Source organism: Pempheris klunzingeri, chromosome 24 (genome assembly GCF_042242105.1).
Source record: "Pempheris klunzingeri isolate RE-2024b chromosome 24, fPemKlu1.hap1, whole genome shotgun sequence".
Lineage (NCBI taxonomy): Eukaryota > Metazoa > Chordata > Actinopteri > Acropomatiformes > Pempheridae > Pempheris > Pempheris klunzingeri.
The window spans coordinates 4,093,968-4,113,342 of NC_092035.1; the positions used below are offsets into that span (position 1 = coordinate 4,093,968).

General features: G+C 44.4%; 2 protein-coding genes across 3 annotated transcripts in view; one reads left to right on the forward strand and one right to left on the reverse strand.

Moving 5' to 3' along the window:
* Window positions 1-141: 141 nt before the first annotated feature.
* Window positions 142-2,910, reverse strand: cenpl (centromere protein L). The gene is made up of 5 exons (XM_070855799.1): window positions 2,843-2,910; window positions 1,854-2,028; window positions 1,479-1,733; window positions 688-1,269; window positions 142-605 (listed from the first exon to the last, which is right to left on the reverse strand). Exons 1-5 carry the CDS (start codon window positions 2,860-2,862, stop codon window positions 531-533), a joined length of 1,107 nt encoding a protein of 368 aa, XP_070711900.1. The 5' UTR covers window positions 2,863-2,910; the 3' UTR covers window positions 142-530.
* A 3,026-nt stretch (window positions 2,911-5,936) lies between these two features.
* The window catches only part of LOC139223472 (peripheral plasma membrane protein CASK-like), a 35,912-nt gene continuing 22,473 nt past the window's right edge, over window positions 5,937-19,375 (forward strand). For both annotated transcript variants that reach the window (XM_070855376.1, XM_070855377.1), the window contains exons 1-3: window positions 5,937-6,785; window positions 15,262-15,374; window positions 19,257-19,362. In XM_070855376.1, coding sequence (XP_070711477.1) covers window positions 6,721-6,785; window positions 15,262-15,374; window positions 19,257-19,362 — 284 coding nt within the window. In that variant the 5' untranslated portion in view covers window positions 5,937-6,720. The remainder of the gene's footprint in view (window positions 6,786-15,261; window positions 15,375-19,256; window positions 19,363-19,375) is intronic.

The window sequence follows — 19,375 nt, forward strand, 5'->3', positions numbered from 1 at the left end:
ACGTGGAGCTACAACTTTAAGTTGGTGAGTTGATGTCGAGCACAAATACTAACATGGACCCACAGATATAAGCGTCATCCACAGCTGTTTGGAGTTAGGTCATTTTATTTTTCTTACCAGTCAAACTGATAATCACCACACTGCATCCTTTTTCCTTTTATTTACAACTATAAATGACAAAAATATGTACAGTAGAGTATTTACAAGAGGGGGTAGAACCTCAGCATGTTTGCCAGCTCAAAGACGGTAAACTGGGAACACTAGTGTACTATAATTACTATAATTAATGGCCACTAGATGACTTTTGCTTAGATGCAGGAAAATGAGAAAGAAAAAAAATAGCCTGAATACGACTCTGTTGTCCCTCCATTAAGACAATTGTTAAACAAAAAATGTCATGTTTAGAGAAGGGGTTTAAAAAAAAGGTGTTGGCTTTGATGTTAATATTTATAAAATATCAGTCTGCAATATAAAGCTGCATATATCTTCCTAATGGATGCTGCTACTGTAATGTAAATCTGTCCTGTCACTCAGATGGGCATTTTGAGGAGCGCGCACTCTGTCAGCAGTGTCAGGGTGGTGATCATGTATCTGCTGTTGGAGATCTGAAACAAAAAGGAAACAAGCGTTAGTCCTGTGCTCATCTTTGTGTCTGATGAAAATCGTGTTGTCTGTGTCAGGAGGTACCTTGATGGTGCCGTTGAACTTTGCTGAGCCCAGAGCCGTGGAGACCTGGCTCAGGCTCCCCGCTGACAGATCCAGCCTGAAGTGTCTGTTGAAGTGGCTCTTGAGCCCCTGCATGAACCTCATCACCTCCTCGATATCAATACTATTCTCCTCCTCCACCTCCTCCCCGGCTTTATTCTCCTGCTGCGGGTCCTTTCTCACACTGCTCCACAGCTCCCACGCATCTTGGGGGTGGACGGTGTAGGTGACCTGCAGCGGTGGCGCAACCGGAAGAGTCCAGATCATTTTGAGGTGCTGGATGCTGGACTCTGTGTGGCAGTTGGTCCACAGCGCCACCAGCCACTGTAGGCTCGTGTGGCTGATCTCCAGCGGGCCAAAGCAGCAGTCGAAGGTCCTCTGGAACCAGGATTTGACCAAACTGGTGAGTCCTTCGCCTCCGCTGCTGCAGAACAGGGGCAGGCAGGTGAAGTCCTTTGGGAGGGAGCGCAGGTATTCAGGGTTGCCGTTGATGCAGGTCAGCCAGCCGCTCCACACTGGCCTCTGTGGCTCGTCCTGCCTGCCGTGGGAATGCTTGGAATGGATCTACGGTCGAGGAGGGAACAGAGAACACAGGGCATGTTCAGGGTACAGAATACAATTCAACCCACCAATTTAGTTTTCTCGTAGCAAAGATATGAGACATTCTGCCCAAGGTTTAATGTGATTTTTCCAAAAGCATCTAAATAACTGCAGTTATCTATGATTAAAGCCAGCCTGAAGTCCTCCTCTCTGCCTCTACATGCCGCTCCTACCTGTATGAGGACGGTCTCGGGGTCATCTTCCGCCTCAACCATTCCCTGCACCGCAGACAAGGAGACTCTGAAGCTGCTCTGTGGTCCCTCCACCTCCACCGCCAGGCCCTGCTGCTTCTCTGCAGCAATGAATGCTGACAGCTGCCTGGAGTAGCTCTTCAGCTGGGTGTGTCTGAACTGATAGAGCGGAGTAACGTAGGACAGGTGCCACTCCGTCTTCACCAGTAAGGCCAGCTGGTCCGGACTCACCTTGTCCTTGGTAAAGGAGAGGAGAGGATAGAGAAGATGACCATTCAGTGCGTCTCTCTTCGGAAATTAACATGTTTCCGTTCCCGTCAGTACAAACATGGAGAGCAATAGTCTGAGTTGACTCACAGTGATGTTGTGTGACTTTGGGGCCCTTCTGCTGGTGTTGAGCCTCCGTGCTGTCAGTGCCGGAGTTAAACCAAGTCTTGAGGCAGCGCCCAAGCAGCTGCGGTACGACTGTCTGTAACTCTTGCTTTTGCTCCTCCTCTGGACTACGACACTGTTGAGGGGAGTCCTCGTTGCACTGGAAATCACACAGATCACCACATCATTTCCAGTTAGTGATACAGGCAGTCGGTGTGTAGAGCCTAGTTGTGGTACACATAATCAAGACTGTGTTGAAAATCCCCCCCCTGCATGGAAAGTTGCAGTGATGTCTCTTAGCGTGCATGATGAAATTACACACTTTAGTAGCGACCTGACAACCCCACAGGGGACCAAGATTTGACACTCACAAGACTGATTTTCAGTGGTGTTACCTTAAGATCAGATGGACCCACTTCAAGTTATGTTTTTTTTTTTTTGTTTGTTTTTTTAAACGAAAGCAGCAGCAACGAGCAACTTAGTTCATGTTTGGAGACAACATAACGTGAAATGTACAACGAGACACTACATAGAGCCGTGCTTTGTCAGTGGAACTGAATGCAAAGCAGCATCAGTACGTATCCCCTTCCATCTTGTTTATCTTGGAGATAAACCATAGTGAGAAAAGGTGGAGAAACAATCATAAAATGTGACATTTTGATTTAATGCAGCGCTGCCTTTTGTATGGGATGTTTGCCGAATTGAATAGTGGAAGCCATTGATTCGTAAAATGTCTTTTAACTGTATCATTCTACCACACTGGTGTATTTCAAAACAATGAAAACCAAAACGTCTCGATTATTGAATGTTATTTGGTGTGGCAGCGTCTTCATACGGGCGAGGACAGCAAATAATGGGGCTAGAGAAGCCTTAACACGCCGCTGACACAAATGTGCTGCTTTTGTTGAGGCGGAAGCAAACATACGGTAGAAAAATTTATTTTCAGCAGTAAATAGGCAGAATTTTAGCGTTACCTGTTTCGATGTCGCTCCATGTCTGCTTTATCAGCCGAAGCGGAATGAAACCGGAAACAAATTTGAACACCGCGCTTTCCCAGCAGTCTGCGCGGTTAGAATCCACCAATCACATCAATCCAAACAGGAAGTGGGGTTCTCTTCATACATACATGTCTGTATGTATGTAATTTATTTATCAATTTATCTATTCATTTATTCAGTACAAATATTTCTCACTGTAAATCAAAATATGTTAAGTAACATAATATATCAATTAAAAAATCAAACAAAGTGAATGTGATAAAAGACAAAAGAAAAAAATAAGCACACACATAAGATAAAACAAATACATTATTTATCACTGAAAAAATATCTAATAATAATTTTAATGCTATTATTTCTAGACATGATGTCCATTAAATGAAACCAGCACTACACATCATGAAACCTTGTATCAACCTTTTGCAAGTATAACACTGTTAAATACTAATAAAGTCATCAGTCTGTGACGTGACTGACTATGACCACAGCACTACAATAAAAAAAATGGTTGGAATATAAATAAATTAGTATTTTTCAGTTATTCCAACACTGTAAGTACCTAATGTGGATGTTGAATGAAGAATGCCACGCTTGAATCACGTTGCAACCTGAGGAGCTGCCAGTCCAAAGCTTGTTTTTTCTTTTTGCCCAGTCCTGACTACAACTGTGCACAAATTGAGCAGATTAAATGTCTAATTTCTTGGGATGTTTCCAGTTTATACCACAATATCAGAGCACAGAGAACGAAAGAATGTATAATACAGTGGTATACAGATTAATTAAGAATAAATCTATACCATCCAGGAAAGACAGCACATGTCAAATTATAAAAGGGGAGACAGACTAGAGTTTGACCATTAGGACTGATTCCAATTAGCTTTAGAAGGGAAGGAAAGAAAAATGTGAAGATACATGTGTGTGTATGTGTGTTTGCATGTGTGTACACTTGCATAACTATTATGTATTTTCAACTTCCAGGACAAGAAACTGATCCCCACAAGATAAACATTATATTTTGGGATTAAGAGACAGTTTTTGATTCAGGCTAAGGTTTTGGGTAAGAGGCGGGGTGAGGTGTGTAGTGGTTAAGGTTGGGGTGAGGGTAAGTCTCCATGGGAGGAATGTAAGTCAGTGCTACTGCCCCCTAAGTGACAAAAATAAGCGTGTGTATTTGTATTGGTGAGTGCGCATGTTTCACGGGCTGCCAGTTTCACAAGCAACCACCAAAAACGTTCCCCTCCCTGTTACCATGGAAACTGTGCTTTTTCCTTTTTTCCCTCCCCATGTATGGTCCTTCCCCATTTCCTCTCTATTCATCTTTTCTTGCTATCCCTCTTCAGCCTACACCTTCCTCCACATCTGTGGTTTATAGCCTTCTATATGCCCTTTCCCTACAATGCTGTGAGCTGGTGTGTGTGTGTGTGTGTGTGTGTGTCTGTACATTTGTATGTTGCAAGCACCTGTGTATTGAATGGAGGGCTGTTCAATAGCACACACACACAATCATACATACAATATGATGACCACATCATCAGCCAATCGGATCATCGATAGCCGCTGGTGGGGTTCAACCAATGAGGGGAGCTCGCAGATAATATGTGAGCAGAAGGGATGCAGCGCCATGGAAACTGCAGAGGGTGCCATCAGAGTACAGCGCGCTCTAGTGGCACCAGATGCCTTTTATTTATCACCAACTGCATGACTGGGTTCACCTTTCTGCTTGAGAGAGCTCCTACAGCCGTTTGGTTCTTATTGTCGCCCCAGATCAAACATTTGTCTTTATCAATTACATTTTTTTAAAATCTGATTTCTATCTTTTTAGTATCCAGTTTCATTAAAGGGGCATTTTGCACTGTTAGGTCAAACAAAACACCATTTGAGTGGTTGCCACGCACACTTAAAATCCTAATTTAAACTGTTGAATGTTCAGTCATAAGCTTAAAGCAGCAACACAATTAGTTAGATATGTTTTATAGTGTGTGTTTGTAGTGGAAAAGCTGCATCTCCCTAATAAAAAGGCAAATAGCTTTGGCCACTTTAAGAGATTATGCTGAATGATAATCGTGTATTAAGTGATCAGCTTTCTGAATTTAACTGAATTTTAGTTCATTATTTATCATTCATGGCAACAAGGGTAAAGCTGGATCAAGTCAGACTATTGTTCTTTAACAAATCTGTGTATTTTCTGCTTTGCTCTAAAAACCCATTCAGAACTTCACATTTCTTCCACTTTTCCTCACGCTGTGTTGAAATGGACTGCACTTGGTTAGAGGACGATCAAAATGGAGCAGTGGGAGGCGCAGGGCTTCTTCCATCACCTCCAGGGGGCGTCGCGGACACGTCTCGGCCCGGCCTTGTCTTCCTCACACCTGCGATAATCCCACCTGCGTCCCAGCACCTGACACCTGCACCAAAGGAGCTCCTGCACCTGCCGAGAGATTATTTGAAAGCAATTCGACTTAATCCTGGCATTACTGCACACTGATCGCCCCTAACACGCTTCTCCAGAGCCTTTTGCCTGAATGTTACTATTTGATAATTGAGATTTGCTTCATGATCACACAAAACCCAGCGGGTGGAGGTGAAGATCATAACAATATAATCACCTTTGTCACAATCCCATTATCAAAGTCATAATAATGACATAATACAGACATCAAGCTGCACTGAGGAGCCTCCCTAAGGACCCATGGGAATTAAGGAATCACTGGAATTTGCCATCTCCCCTTTTTGCATTGCGCCTGTTAAATCGCACGGCTGGCAGTCAATATGAGGGGAAATGCATTATTGCTGTCAGAGGTATAAACTGCATATTAAAAGGATGGAGATAAGAAGGGGAAAGGCTGACGTAAGGTAATGGGGTTTGGATGGTCGACGCTTGCGCGGGATACACTGGATGCAACCGTTGGAGGAGATTAGGAAACTGCACCTAAATCGGACCCCCCGACGGACGCCATCTTGGCTCGGGCGACGCTGGGCCCAGCGTCGCTCTCCGCGGCCATTCCGGCTCTGAGCGCGCCAGTTTCCGGGACGATAGAGGGAGGAGTCTGGCATTTCTGGAAGTCGGAGGAGCAGCCAGTAAAAGCCAGCCAGCATCTGAGCCAGCGGAGGAACTGGAGCAACGGTGGACGGAGGTTCGGCTGTGTTGGGATATAATTTCAATATTCACAAGCGCAGACGGTGTATGCTACGGAGCGGTCGTCGACATGCACGCAAAGGTCTTCCATTTGGGCTCGGGAAGCTGAAGCATATTGCAGCCCGGTCATATTACGTTTTCGGTGGGATAAGCCATCTGTGATACACTGGGTGTGCACAGCGCAACAACGGAGCGAGCCAACCGGTTATTTCATCGACAGCTAGCGCGTATTAAACCCAGCTAGCCAACCATTTTCCACAGCCCCGTTAGCTTGCGGTGAAAGGAGCATCTTGGTCGGTGCGGGAAGCGTCTGTGGATGCTGCCGAGGGAGTCCTGTGTCTGGCAGCACCCGACAGTAAGATTCAAAGCCGAGGCATGCAAAGAGGGGGGTTTTTCTGCAAACGAGCGAGGAAATCTCCACGCCCTGGGGTCTGGTCCGTGGCTACTGTTTAGCTAGCTCGCTGGCTAGCCAGCCTACCGGGAGAGCAGCTCAAGTGAAGGTGGGGCCGCGGAGTGACAGCCTTGGACGCCAGCTAATGTGGCTAGCCGGCTAACTGGGACTCTTGAGCGGCCGCTGGTTTCTTAACAGTGACATCGGGGGGGTTTAGATCACCCGGAGTGTGCACTCTGGCACATCAGTAAAGAAAATACATAGAAGTGATTCCTCCATAACCCGTGTGGGTGGGATATCTCGAGGAGAGCATCCTCGTTTACCTGTATGACCATGGCGGACGACGACGTGCTGTTCGAGGATGTCTACGAGCTGTGCGAGGTGATTGGCAAGTAAGTAACCCGCTGCCATGACCGACTCTCCCTCCTTGATCATTTTGGCTGATTTACAGTGTCCTCTCATTTTGCCACGCACAACACTGCACAGCTGCTGAGTGTGGCTCTGCTCACTGCTTCAGGCCCGCAGGTTTTGCAACTGCAAAGTTGGATGTCTGGATGAGGTGAGGTCTCCTCAGAGTGCACTGCAATCTCACTTTACATGGGCTTCAACAACAAGTACATCACTTCCTAGTATATGAGGAGTTGCAGCCAGCGCCTGACGTGGTGACCTCCACAGTGTGATCATGTAGCAATCATTAAGTTGAAGCTGATTGCAGGTTGTGTATGTGTCTATATGAATACTTTAATGCTTTTCTTTACAGCTGGTGAAGAAATTAATTCTCAGTCTGGGTTTGAAACACGCAGGACATGTGGAAGAATCATCTGGCTGCACGTCTAGAGTGTCTGGAGACGGGATTTTCCTTCTCTTAATCCCTCTGTGTGACAGTAGTCTGCTAAACAAACTCATTGAAGGTGTCAGAGGAGGCCTGGCTTTTTTTTTTTTTTTTTTTTTTCTAAACAGCAGTGAGGTGGTCACATATATGGCTTCCTATAATCCAGGAGACCGGCAGGGATGCGTAGGTGTACAGTGCCGTGAACACTGCCACAGTATGCATGTAACATATGTGTGTGGTCAGAGATGGCTCCTCTGCTCCTGCTGGGAGGGAGGCAGGAAGGCTGAGGCACAGTCCTGGGCTACCAGTCAGTCCCCTCCCCCCTCTGAGGAGCCATTAAGTTTGTTCTAGGGGAAAGAGAGACGCTCTCTCCAAACCCTCAGGCCCCGTCCTTTATCCTGAGACTTCCTGTTGCCCTGGTTACTAATTGATGGTTGGTGCAGGACCACTACCTTGGCGTCTCAGTAACTGATACAAGGCAGAGTTGGTGTGGAAACGTTGCCAGCCATCCACAAGTTCGTATGGCTTCACTTGACAGTACAAATCATCTAGTGGCTTGTAGATACAGAGGAGTGGAACGCTTTTTTTTTTTTTTTTTAAACCCACAGAGCACTGTGAGTGATGGATGAAAAAGTGTTTCTCCGTTTTAATTTACTTCACATTACCCCAGGCCTGCAGCAAACAATATTTAAATTTTTCTGATAGTTTGTTTTATCTGCCCTAGCTGCCAGACGAGCGGAGTTAGACGTGTAAGCTGTCAAATAGATGCCTGCTTCCACATAATGTCTTCTCTGCAATTATCAATTGTACGGCATGCACTGAGAACCGCGTTTGTCGAGCTAAATAAATCCAGTCTACCTTTCCAGCCAAGATGTAATAATCTCCACCTGTTTGGTACTCCCTGCAGGCTTAAGCAAACACAGAGGAATACTGTAATTGTAAATCCATCTTGAGTATCCTGAGCAGCTGGTGCAGGGTATGGTCACACGGTCTTTACAGGTCAGTAGAGGAGTACTGCATGAGTTGCAGTCTGGAGCATATCTAAAGCTTTAGTTAAGAAGTGCGATGCCACATTCATGTCACAGAAAAAGACCAGAAAATCCTCCTCATCCTGCCAGTTCTTTTGTGAAACTGCAGCTGATGGATCAAGTGTGTTGAGTCCTGGCGTCCTGGGATGTGTTGCAGGAAGAAAGGGAGGATCATTTTTCCTCAGCTTCGAGGTGGGAGGGGAAGGGAGGCTGAGGCAGATCAATGGAGACAAGTGGAGTTGGGAATGGGATGGCCCTGAGGCTAAGGATATAAATAATGCCCGCAGACAGTGACTGCAGTACTCTGCCATCTCCCACTTTGTGTTTAACCTCAGGTTTTACTGTCAGCATTACTGTAGGTAGTGGGCAACACGTCAGGCAGCTCGAACCTGAGGATGTTAATTAATACAAATTTGAAATGGAAATGCTTTATAGCCACAGGGAACCATCATAAAAACCTTATTTCATGTTATCCTTTCTGGTTAGAGGGGCCGCTACTACATTCTAGCCTAAGTATGTTTTGTAACAGAAGCAAAGCCGTAAGGACATAGCTAAATTTATCTCCACACAAAATGGATTGGCCATTCGTTGGGTTAAATGGTTTGAAAATACTATGTTAATGAAGACCTCCCCACGGCTTTCATTACTTTGTTTTTTAATGCTTTTCCACCTCAAATGAAAGTCAGGATGTTCTTTTTTTGGCAGACTTTTTCTGATCTGTTGGATCAGAAATGTTCCAACAACATGAAATATTTGTAGGTGAACTTATTGTGTGTGATCAGGGCACACTAATTAAAAAAAAAAAAAAAATATATATATAATAAGCAGGAGTGGGTGAAATGAGCCAGTCCCAATTAAGTTTGTAGTAATTGTCCATGACCTCCTGCTATATATTGTCTCATGTTATTGGATGATCTCTGCGCTGTTGTATACCCACATGTCCCTTGCTGACCTTTGACCTCAGATCCTTTCAAACTTGAATATAAACCCTATTATCCACCCAGTCCCTCCTTCAGACTGGTATTGTTGCTCAGAGAAGTCATCTATTGTTGTCCCTGATCGGCTTGTGTCGGAGAGGAGCAGCCTGGCTGGGTGGGATTGAGAGCACAGGGGACGCCATCACTGTCCAGTAATCTCCTCCTCCTTGTAAAGCAAGCCATGTTTACGGTGATTTCTGCTGAAAGACGGTCAGTACTTTGATTTGGAGAGAGATTTTTTTTATGAAGAGATGGCCTTTATATTGACATTTCCCCCATATCTCTCTTTTCTGACAATGTTGTCTCTGTGAGCTTTTTAAATGCCGTAACCAGCCTCTGTGATAGATTTAAACTTTGAGTTTAGTTTGTGTTTAACGCACTATGCAAATGCATGTAGAAGCACTGAGATAGGATTTTGTCTACTGGGATCCTCGCCTTTTGGTGCCGTTTCCTCTCATTATTTTTGATGGAAAAATGCGTTGCTGGCAGCTTAGCAAGGTTTTAGAACGAAGAGCCAAAGAACAAAAAGTCAGAAATATCTGAACTTTTAGCAAGTCGGACCCCTGATTCATCAGGGCTTATAGTTGCATGGCAACAGCAAGAGCTGCACATGTCTGTGTTAGCATTGCTATGAAGAGACACCTGGACTGTCGGATTTTACAGTTTATGCATGTAAATGTTCATTCAAACCTCCTGCGGGCACACTAGCCTTATTTCAATAGATGAAGAAGATCAGACAGGTCAGGTGTCCGTTCAACTTCTGACCGGATTAACTGTGGTGAAAGATGACACGAGCTATCGAACGGTCATCGGCAGCAGGTCCGGCCCATCCTGTGCTCACTGTTTGCAGTTAACATTGTAAATATGTGATGTGAACACAATGCGCTACCCACAGGCCTGTGTTTGAGATTTTGGCTCTATCTGAAGTGTTGCCAAAGCACTGAAGCAATTCAATTCATTTCTGCCTGTAGTGATCGTGTTAGAATAGGACTCGGGTTGTTGAGGAGCACTATTGGAGTCACAGTGCTCTTTATTTCAGCCTTGAGGTGCTCATTAGAGCCAAGAATATTGGGATGTGCGACTCACGCTAAACCAATGAAGTGATCAGTCCTCTGGCTCGTTCTGGATGGGATAATTAAATTCCTTGGATGACATTTAAATCTTAAATTTTCATTGATTGCTTTATAGTTGTAGTTTTTAGTGATCTAATGAAAGTTTCTCTCCAAACAGATGCAACCTTTAGCATACAAATATTACACTGAACGCATTTCTGCAGGAAATTGCCAAATTGTTAAGCCACTAGTAGCATTTCTTTCAGCTTGTCTTAACTTTAAGCACATTAATTTAAAATGTAGTTGTCAGTCATCATATGGTTTTAATAGCTTCAAGCAGGTTTAACCAGTAAAGTAGATGGGGCACAGTTATTCAGGAAACGTTGCCTTTTGCTGCCATTAAATACACAGGAAAGAAAAACAGACAAATCTAACCACCAAATTAGAGAAGCTAGAGGTGGGGTCTGCTCACTGAAACCAAGTAACCACTTTGTTCCATCCGATCAGGAGCACATCTGATTCCACTAATCAGCCGCTTCAGTTGATTAGATGGGAGCCTGGAGTGCTGCTGCTAAGCTGGAATCAAAAGGTGAAGCTACACGGCCCTTTATGGCACAGTTTGGACATGCCTGACATGTCGAGCACAAAACTGTTGCTGCCAGTTTATTAGGCAAACCTGTAATCAATTTGAGGCAGCTAATTCTGTCTGAGCCAGTATTATGTGTTTTTGTTGACATTGTGTCGGAGTGGTGTAAATCCATCTCTGTAGTGATTTGGGAGGCCACAGTTGGTGTGTGTGCTGCTCTGGATTGCTCAGAGATATCTTTCCTGTATTCTGTTCCCTCATGTATGTAAGTGGCATTGAAGAGCCTGTCGCTCAGCGAGAAAACTCTGGGTTCAAGCCTGCAGCTTGGCAAGCATCCACTCAGCTGAAGTGTCCTGAAGCAAGACACTGAACTCCTGCTGGGATCAATAAAGTATCACATTACTGAATGTGTCATCCTCCCATCTGTTTTGTAGAGGAAGATATCAAGAGAGAGCGGCGTTTGTGCCACGAAGAAGTAACGATGTCAGGTCTTTTCACGTTGGCTTGAACAGTGAAAGACGTTTAGTGTGGTCTGAATCGGTGCCAGCTTGTGCTGCAGTGTAGGCTTTTTTAAAATAACTTTGCATAGCCTATATAATATAGTAATCTGACTTGTTTTGCTTCACTAGCACACTTCCTCTCTTCGAACTGTCATCTGTGTGTACAGTATATGCTCCCTCTAGCTGCCCACGCACAGCAGATCAATAGTTGTGAATGGAAGGTGCTGAGTTGAAGCTTTCCGTCAGAATGAAAGGCTCAACTCTACCGGGTGGTTTAAACAAACCTGGATCCTCTTCTGGCTTATGTAGAGGAAAGGATTTTCCTTCAAAGCTTTAGAGCCTCCTGAGGGTATTTCTGCTCCAAATTTCAGTCTGCAGCTGGAATGCTAATTTCTTTGCTAATTTTCAAAGGGTTGTTTCTCTAATTTGCATAAGGAAGCACTCTGGATTATTGTTGCTTAGACTTTCACAGACAGTTAAACAGCACTGAACTTTGCTGAACTTGTTAAATTAACAGCTTTGCACTTGAGCTCGGTTTGGGCAGTAGGGCAAGCGGCACTTATCCTTGAAGTCCTCTGTTGGAATCCCTTTAGTGTTTTCCCTTTCAAAGCACATGCCTGTGTACACATCTCTGAACAGACAGTTGTCACTTCTGTGCATCCATAGGCATCAGCACGAACAGAGTGGAGACAGTTCCCAGTGTTGGTCTGTCAGTGTATGCCACGGCTGATAATGTGCACAGACAGACCACTTAAGATACAACTTACTTGGCCTGGGATTAGAACAGCACCAATAGTTTGCCTACCTGAGAAGCTCCTGCTAATTATGCTTCAGCTGCACAAATATTTTCCCACCAAATATTTGGAGGGAGTGAATTCTGCTCGATGCTGGCCACAGAGCAAAACGCTGCTTCAAGCAAAGACTGTTTTTCTCAGGAGAGCTATACTGGTAATGTTGAGTCTGCAGCTACAGATGTGTCCCGTCCCTGTTTGGGAGTGAAAAAAACCTGAGAGGGAATCTGGCTCATAGCCCACATGGACGTTAAAAATGCACCTAACACCCAGTGTTTGATTTACATAGAGCGGAGAGTTGAAACGAGCCCAGAGCAGTCTGTAAAGATTGCCACTTTGGGCTAATGTTTGATGACTGCCGCTGTCGGATGTGAGCCATGTGTGGGCGTTTTGTATGAGCCCACTCAGCACAGCTGCGGTGATGTCAGTACAGCATGCGGCTTCCTCACACTCAGGCACACACAAGACAGACACACGCACACACACACACACACACACACACACTGTCTTACACTTCTTGCTCTCATATAATGTCCCTATAATAGCTACTGTACATGGCTGAATGGCCAGAGAATTTTTTATTCCAGATGAGATGAATTGCTTTCTGATTTATTAAATTAGCAGCCCCTACCCCCGTTCACTGGCTATACACAACTGCTGTAGCTACAACCCCATTCGGGAATTGATTCCCTATGCCGCTCCCTTGAATTGGCAGCCAAGATTACAAATGGGGTTGATGCATGAAATCTGGCAGGTTGACCCAACCTCACCTCATTGCTTAATGGCGGTAATGAGTTTTATTGACAGACATTAGATCAGTGCCAAGACGGCCTTGCTCTTACTGCATCATTTGTATCCCTGTGGTCGCTGCCTCTGACTAAACTCCCCCAAACCCTCACCAGTGAAACACAGAGCTGAAACCATTATAAGGTTGGAACAGGGGTGTCGGACGTGCTCAAGAAGCACCCCACACAGCTGCTACAACACGTCAATGCTACAGGGCAAAGGTCAGGGGGGTTGTCAGATCCTCACAAGGATTCCAGTGAACTCTGAAGGAAAGAGTGCTGTGTTTTACGGGTCTCTCAGCCCACAGCCTGCACATGCTGCCTGCGTTTGTTTGTTTGGGTTAATCATTACAGCAGATGTGAGAGCGAATCAGCTGCAGCTCCCATACTCATGCAATGGACAGACGCTTACACAGGACGGCTTTCACTCTTGGTTTGACATCAAAGTTCATTTGCTAATTCACTTTGCCCATTAATGGCCACCACTCTGCTTTAGCAAAGTAGGTGCTGGTGTGTGTGTGTGTGTGCATGCATGTGTCTCCAGAAGCACTGGTTCCACCTCTGAGGGTAGTGGAGTTGGGAGATGTGGAGACAGCTGTAAAACAGCAGGGGTGAGTGTGTGTGTGTGTGTGTGTGTGTGTGTGTGTGTGTGTGTGTGAGTGACTCAGTGGGCTAGGAGACAGAAAATGTGCAAATGTCTCAGCTTTCAGTGTCTTTGTTACTGATTGAATCCTATGCTCATTGCTTTGGCATAATGAGAAGGAATTACCATACATCTGTAAGACTAATGTAATACAAGGTATTCTAGATTTTACATTGACTTGACCTGTGCGTCCATGTGAGTGCCACTTTGAGTATTTGGACTCTGTCCAAGCCACACTTAGAAGGTCTGTGGGAAGGTCCAAGGTTGTATACAACAAAGCAGTGTGTTGTTCCATGAGTAGCATTGTAATGATTAATCTAATAGCCATTTAATCTCTAAGTCAATTGACATAAAATGAATCAAAGACAATATCCGATTAGTAGTTAATGTACTGAGGCTGCTGATAATCCTCACTGTGAACTGCATTCCTTGGCAGACTTTGAAAAGAACACTCGAAATGCAGCAGAAATGCGAATCAAACTTTTTGGGTGGTGGTCGGCATAAACCTGCTCAGGTGGCCTATCCAAAAAAATTGTGTCTATGGGAAATACAGATAATACAATGACTTAATACAGCACAATGTCGGACAGTCTGAAATCAGGCTGACACTGGCATTGCCCTCTACTGGCTGACTTTACCCAATGGATCAATTGATCATTATTATTTATTGGTTATTCACAACCATGAAAGAGAAACTACATGTCTGTTATTCACCACAGTTTGTACTATAGAGAAATGTAAGTCCTATAAGTCATAAATCATAACACTAAAGAACAAGTACATTAGATTCAGCTCAAACATCAACTGAAGCATCAACATAATTTTTGTTTCAATTTATTTATCTGTACCGAGAGTGTTTTCAGGAAATGGGAACGTATTAAGCAAGAATATATAATGTTGCCTGTGTTTCACATAAGCTAAAAACATGTTCACATTGTGTCTAATGGGATGACACCTGCCACAGCTGTACGGTGTTGGCTCTGTAATAACTTTAATTCTGTGTGGGGCTTAGAAATGGTGACGTGACACCTTTTGTCTGACTGGAAGAAATGTGTCGGTGTAACTTTTCCTGTGCTACAGAGCGGCATTCCTCTGGAAATTCTAAACCTGCCTTGAATGCAGCTCACAACTGGGTTACCAAATCATGGCTGGACTACTTCAATCACATTTTTATTACAAAATCTTGAGAATGACTTGGATCCTGTTGAATAAAGGACAGGAAAACATGTTGGCATCCACTCCTAACTTCCATATGTCAGCCCCATTGCTGCTATATCAGGAAACCCAACCGTACAATAAATGCCACCCCATTTGCCCAGAAATAGCTCTTGTAGGGCAGGTCTCCCTTGCTCAGGTCTCTATAATAAAGCCTTTATTTTAGCTTTTACAGCTGTGCTGCACACCACTGCTCTATAATTCCCACTGGCACGACTGCGGAGGCTACGTTATGTAGCTAACCACCCACTGTAAATCCAGAATACTTAAAAAAAAAAAAAAAAAAAAAAATGGCACGATGTCTGCCTATTGCCCCATGCTGGTGTGTGTGTGTAGGTGATAATGTGTACATGTTTTTCTGCTAAGTGCTAACTGAATTTGGGCTTTTCCTGTGTTTGCATCTGAGAAATCATGCTTCCGATGTGTGTCTGTGACTAACTTGGCATGTGTGTGTTGCAGGGGTCCCTTCAGCGTGGTGAGGCGCTGCATCAACAGGGACACAGGCCAGCAGTTTGCTGTGAAGATCGTCGATGTGGCCAGCTTCACCTCCAGCCCTGGCCTCAGCACGGAAGGTGAGGGACGCCGCAGACCTGGTTTGAACTGTAGCTGCAGTTAAATCTCAGTGTCTGCTGTCTCACTCGGAGCACCAGATGGGTGGGGTTAGGATTGGAATCAGGACAGGAGAGGATAGCTGTCAGGGATGTCGTCAGTCACAGAGAATTACTCCTTTAAACACACTTGCTTTCATCTATGAAAAGTTGAACGAAGTCGTAAATCGTTTTCTAGACTGCAATACAAACCCCACCCACCTTGTTCTCCCTGGGGGTTAAAACGAATGTTGGGGATAATCTGCAAATACTGTTTGGCTCAGAATTCAAGCACCCAGGCACACACAGAGTGTATGATGGCACTCACACACACAAATAAATGAGGCATAATGTCACACATGCTGCATCCAGATGAAGAATATGTAGGAACTGCGTTTGTTTGCCTGTGTGTGTGTATCTGTGAGATATTAAAACATTCCATGTCTCACCATATGGTTTTGTGCTTTGTCATGCTGAAGTCTATATGCGTATCTAAGAGAGAGAGAGAGAGAGAGTGATAGAGAAGAAAAGATCATAGGTGTGTGTGTGCTAATGCTGGCGCTCACTACATGCCATCTGTGTTGCCCCAGTCAGAGATTAGCCTGGTAGCCAATAACAGCAAGACAAGGAAATTACTCAAGGGAGGAGAAACAGTAGAAGTACAGATTTACACCAGTGTTTCCCAAAAAAAGCTCTGTGTGCTGCATCATTTTGGACATTAGTATGCTAGCATTATCCTGGGACCGAATCTCTTCCCCTGAAAATACAAACTATCAACCAAAAGAGGTCTGCTTTATAGATAATAGCTTGGAATAATGCTGCGGGTGTCCTGCGTCACCTTTAGCATGCTTCGCCCTGTGGTCAGTTGCAGGATCTGTCCAGAAGGGCGGAGAAGTCTTCAAATGGATAATGGGTAGTGCTTCTTGTCGTTATCGAAGCACTCCTGTCATGGAAATGGATTCAGAAAATGAAAATAGTCATGCTTTGTATGTTTTGTCGAAATGTGAGGATGCCTTTTTATCAGAACAGTGTTTTGGAATGAAAAGCCTCTAATGAGCATTGATTTATTGAAACTGTATATATGAAAAGTGGTTCAAAGGATATGACGAGAAGCACATTCAGAGGAGGCTGTGAGGAATACACGAGGTGAACAGGCCATGTTTATGTCCTCTTGTATCTGTGTGGACAGACACCACTTTTCTGCCAGTGTTTAGTGATGGAAATATGATTATTATGGTGTCAATGAACCTTTCAGAATAAATATGTAGGGATAATGATATGATATTAATGACCGGTCTCAATAAGGGAGAAAAAAAGCAAATCCTGACATGTGGGAAGTTGCAACCACTGATATTTATTCAGACTTATATAGACCATTCAGATTTATTTAGACATTTTTGCTTTTTTGAAGACATTTCAGTGCAGTTTTCTGCTTAAGTATGTGTCAGCTAACTAATCAGTTAACAGACTGATCGCCTCAGCTCTGCAAATATTCCATCATCAGGACTAACACTTGCCATCCGTGGGACATGTGCGTCAGCTCGTATGCTAACTTGACTATCACGTCACTGATTTTCACATATCATTAATATTCATGTGCATCGAAATGAAGCCGGAAGAAGTGAAACACTGCAGATGTTTAATTACCTTTTTGACACCCACATTTTCAAAAGTGTCACGAGAAGAAATGAGCAAGGGGCCACTCAAAGCGGCAAGGTAGAGAAGTGGAATGCAGCCAGATCTGGAGAGATCTTATGGAGAAAGCGTCTGTGTCAGCATAAATAAGAGTGAAAAGGAGACAGAACTGCTACAAGCTGAGTAACAAACAACGGTAGTTATGTATGATGTATCTGGTGTGTGTGTGAGAGAGAGAGAGAGAGAGAGCTGTGAGGGAGTGAGACGAACAGTGATTAATGGTGTAATTAAGAGTTTGGGAGTGTTGAACAAAAGGAGAATGAGTGAGTGTTTCTGGAGTTGTAGAATTGAATAAAGAGAGTGAACTAGTGCGCACGGGCAAGCAACATTAAAGCTTTATGGGTATTGAATTTCAGAGAAAAATACAATAGTGCAATTTGCAGTGTTAATAGTCAGATTTGTATTTTAAGTTTAGGTAATAAACATACAGGAAGTGTATAATTCATTATTACCCCAGACAAACTGCCACCAGTGCATGGCCATGATTTCTACTAGCTGGTTTGGCTCCACAGCTATGAGGTGTGCATCTGAGGCAAATAACAAGACCTCCTCTTCAAAACTAACAACGTAACAAGCTGTGAAATTATTTAACATTAGCCTCACAAAGCATGGCCGAGCCTACTCCTCGCATACAAGAATTGATTTGGAAATCAGACATCGATTTGGAACGGGCCCAGTGGACGGTGCTGCTTTCATTCAGCCTGTTCCAGGCCTCTCTGCCTCCCTCCCTCCATCTGAGTGGTTTCCTCACTGCCGTGCGGACACTGGGCAGCATTGTTGCCTTCAAGAATAGATACTCGATGAGACGGGCTGAGGACGAGCGCAAAGAGAAGAGGAGAGAAATAATGAAGGCAAAGGAACAGTAGAATGGGGCCTCTGTAGTGGGGACACAGCGTCGTTTCTGTGTGTTGCATAATGATACTGGTCTGTCACGACACAATGAGCGAACACACACACACACACAAAGATCAGAAGACGTGCAGATGGAGAGTGGAGTGTGTAAATGAGGTTTTTATGGAGCGAGGAGCTCAACAACAGCACATTATGTCTGTCAGCAGTCTGCGTCGCTCTCTCTTATCACTTGTCTCGCCAGCTGTTGGTCATTCTATTCAATATTGTTCACGTCCTTTTCTTTAAAGACAGACGACTGTCCACTCCTCTTCACAGCTCTCTCCCGTCGGTATTGTTTTCTGAAATGAGGCCGTCGGTGGATGAGGGATGCCAGACATGTTGTAATTGTATTTGCACTGTGGATGTGGTGATAATGAGAGGCGATGGCGTTGATGATGTTGCCAGATGTACATTTAAACATGCAGTTAAAATGGTTTTCTAGTGGTGCTACTACTTCTGGTGTCACTCATGAAAAGTAACAAATGTGAAATGACATTTTAAAACTCACCCAGTGTCTCAGGGTAGAGTGGAAGTGCTCTGTGACGCCCTCTGGTGGTGACGTCGAGCGACGGCAGGTCTGCTGAGGTGTGAAAGGAGGAGGGTGGCATGCCGGGCTTGTCCTCTTTGCTTTTCATCTCCTTAGCTCCTCACCATGGGATGTGAAATGAGTCGACAAAGCACCAAACAACCACAAATGAGCATCAGAGTCTTTCTTTCTCAAATGGACATCAGGGAGCTCTGACGCCCAAAGGCCATCTGATGTTTTTGTGCAGTGTGTTCTCTTCATAACACCTCCCACCTCTCGATAACGATAAAATTGAAAATGCAATTTAATTTTAACCACTCTGAACAAGGCAATGCCTCCCAAAACTCATTCTGCTGAGAGTGTATTTATTCCTGGTGTGACAATATAACACCATTTTGTGCCTCATCATCATCCTCACCAAGCCTTTGGAGCTTTAGAAATTCTTTTAAGAACTCTCCACCTCATCTGTCCACAGCTCTGCATGTTTAGGACCTCATCTGTTCCTAAGGGCTGTCATTTAGTGGCATGTTTGTCTAAAATATAGTGGTTTGACTGGATGAATGAGCCAAAAGGGGAAGCTCGCAGTGAAATGTAGATAGATAGATATATAGATATAGATAGAAATACTTTATTGATGCCCATTTAAAAGCACAAACACTGAGCAATGAATAAGGAATATCAGTTATTTCTTCCTTTGTAATTGTTGGATGTGAACAATGTCTCACCACACCCCCTGTCTGATTTCTACCTGCCAGATCTGAAGCGAGAGGCCAGCATCTGCCACATGCTGAAACACCCCCACATCGTGGAGCTGCTGGAGACCTACAGCTCTGATGGCATGCTCTACATGGTCTTTGAATTGTAAGTCTGTGCT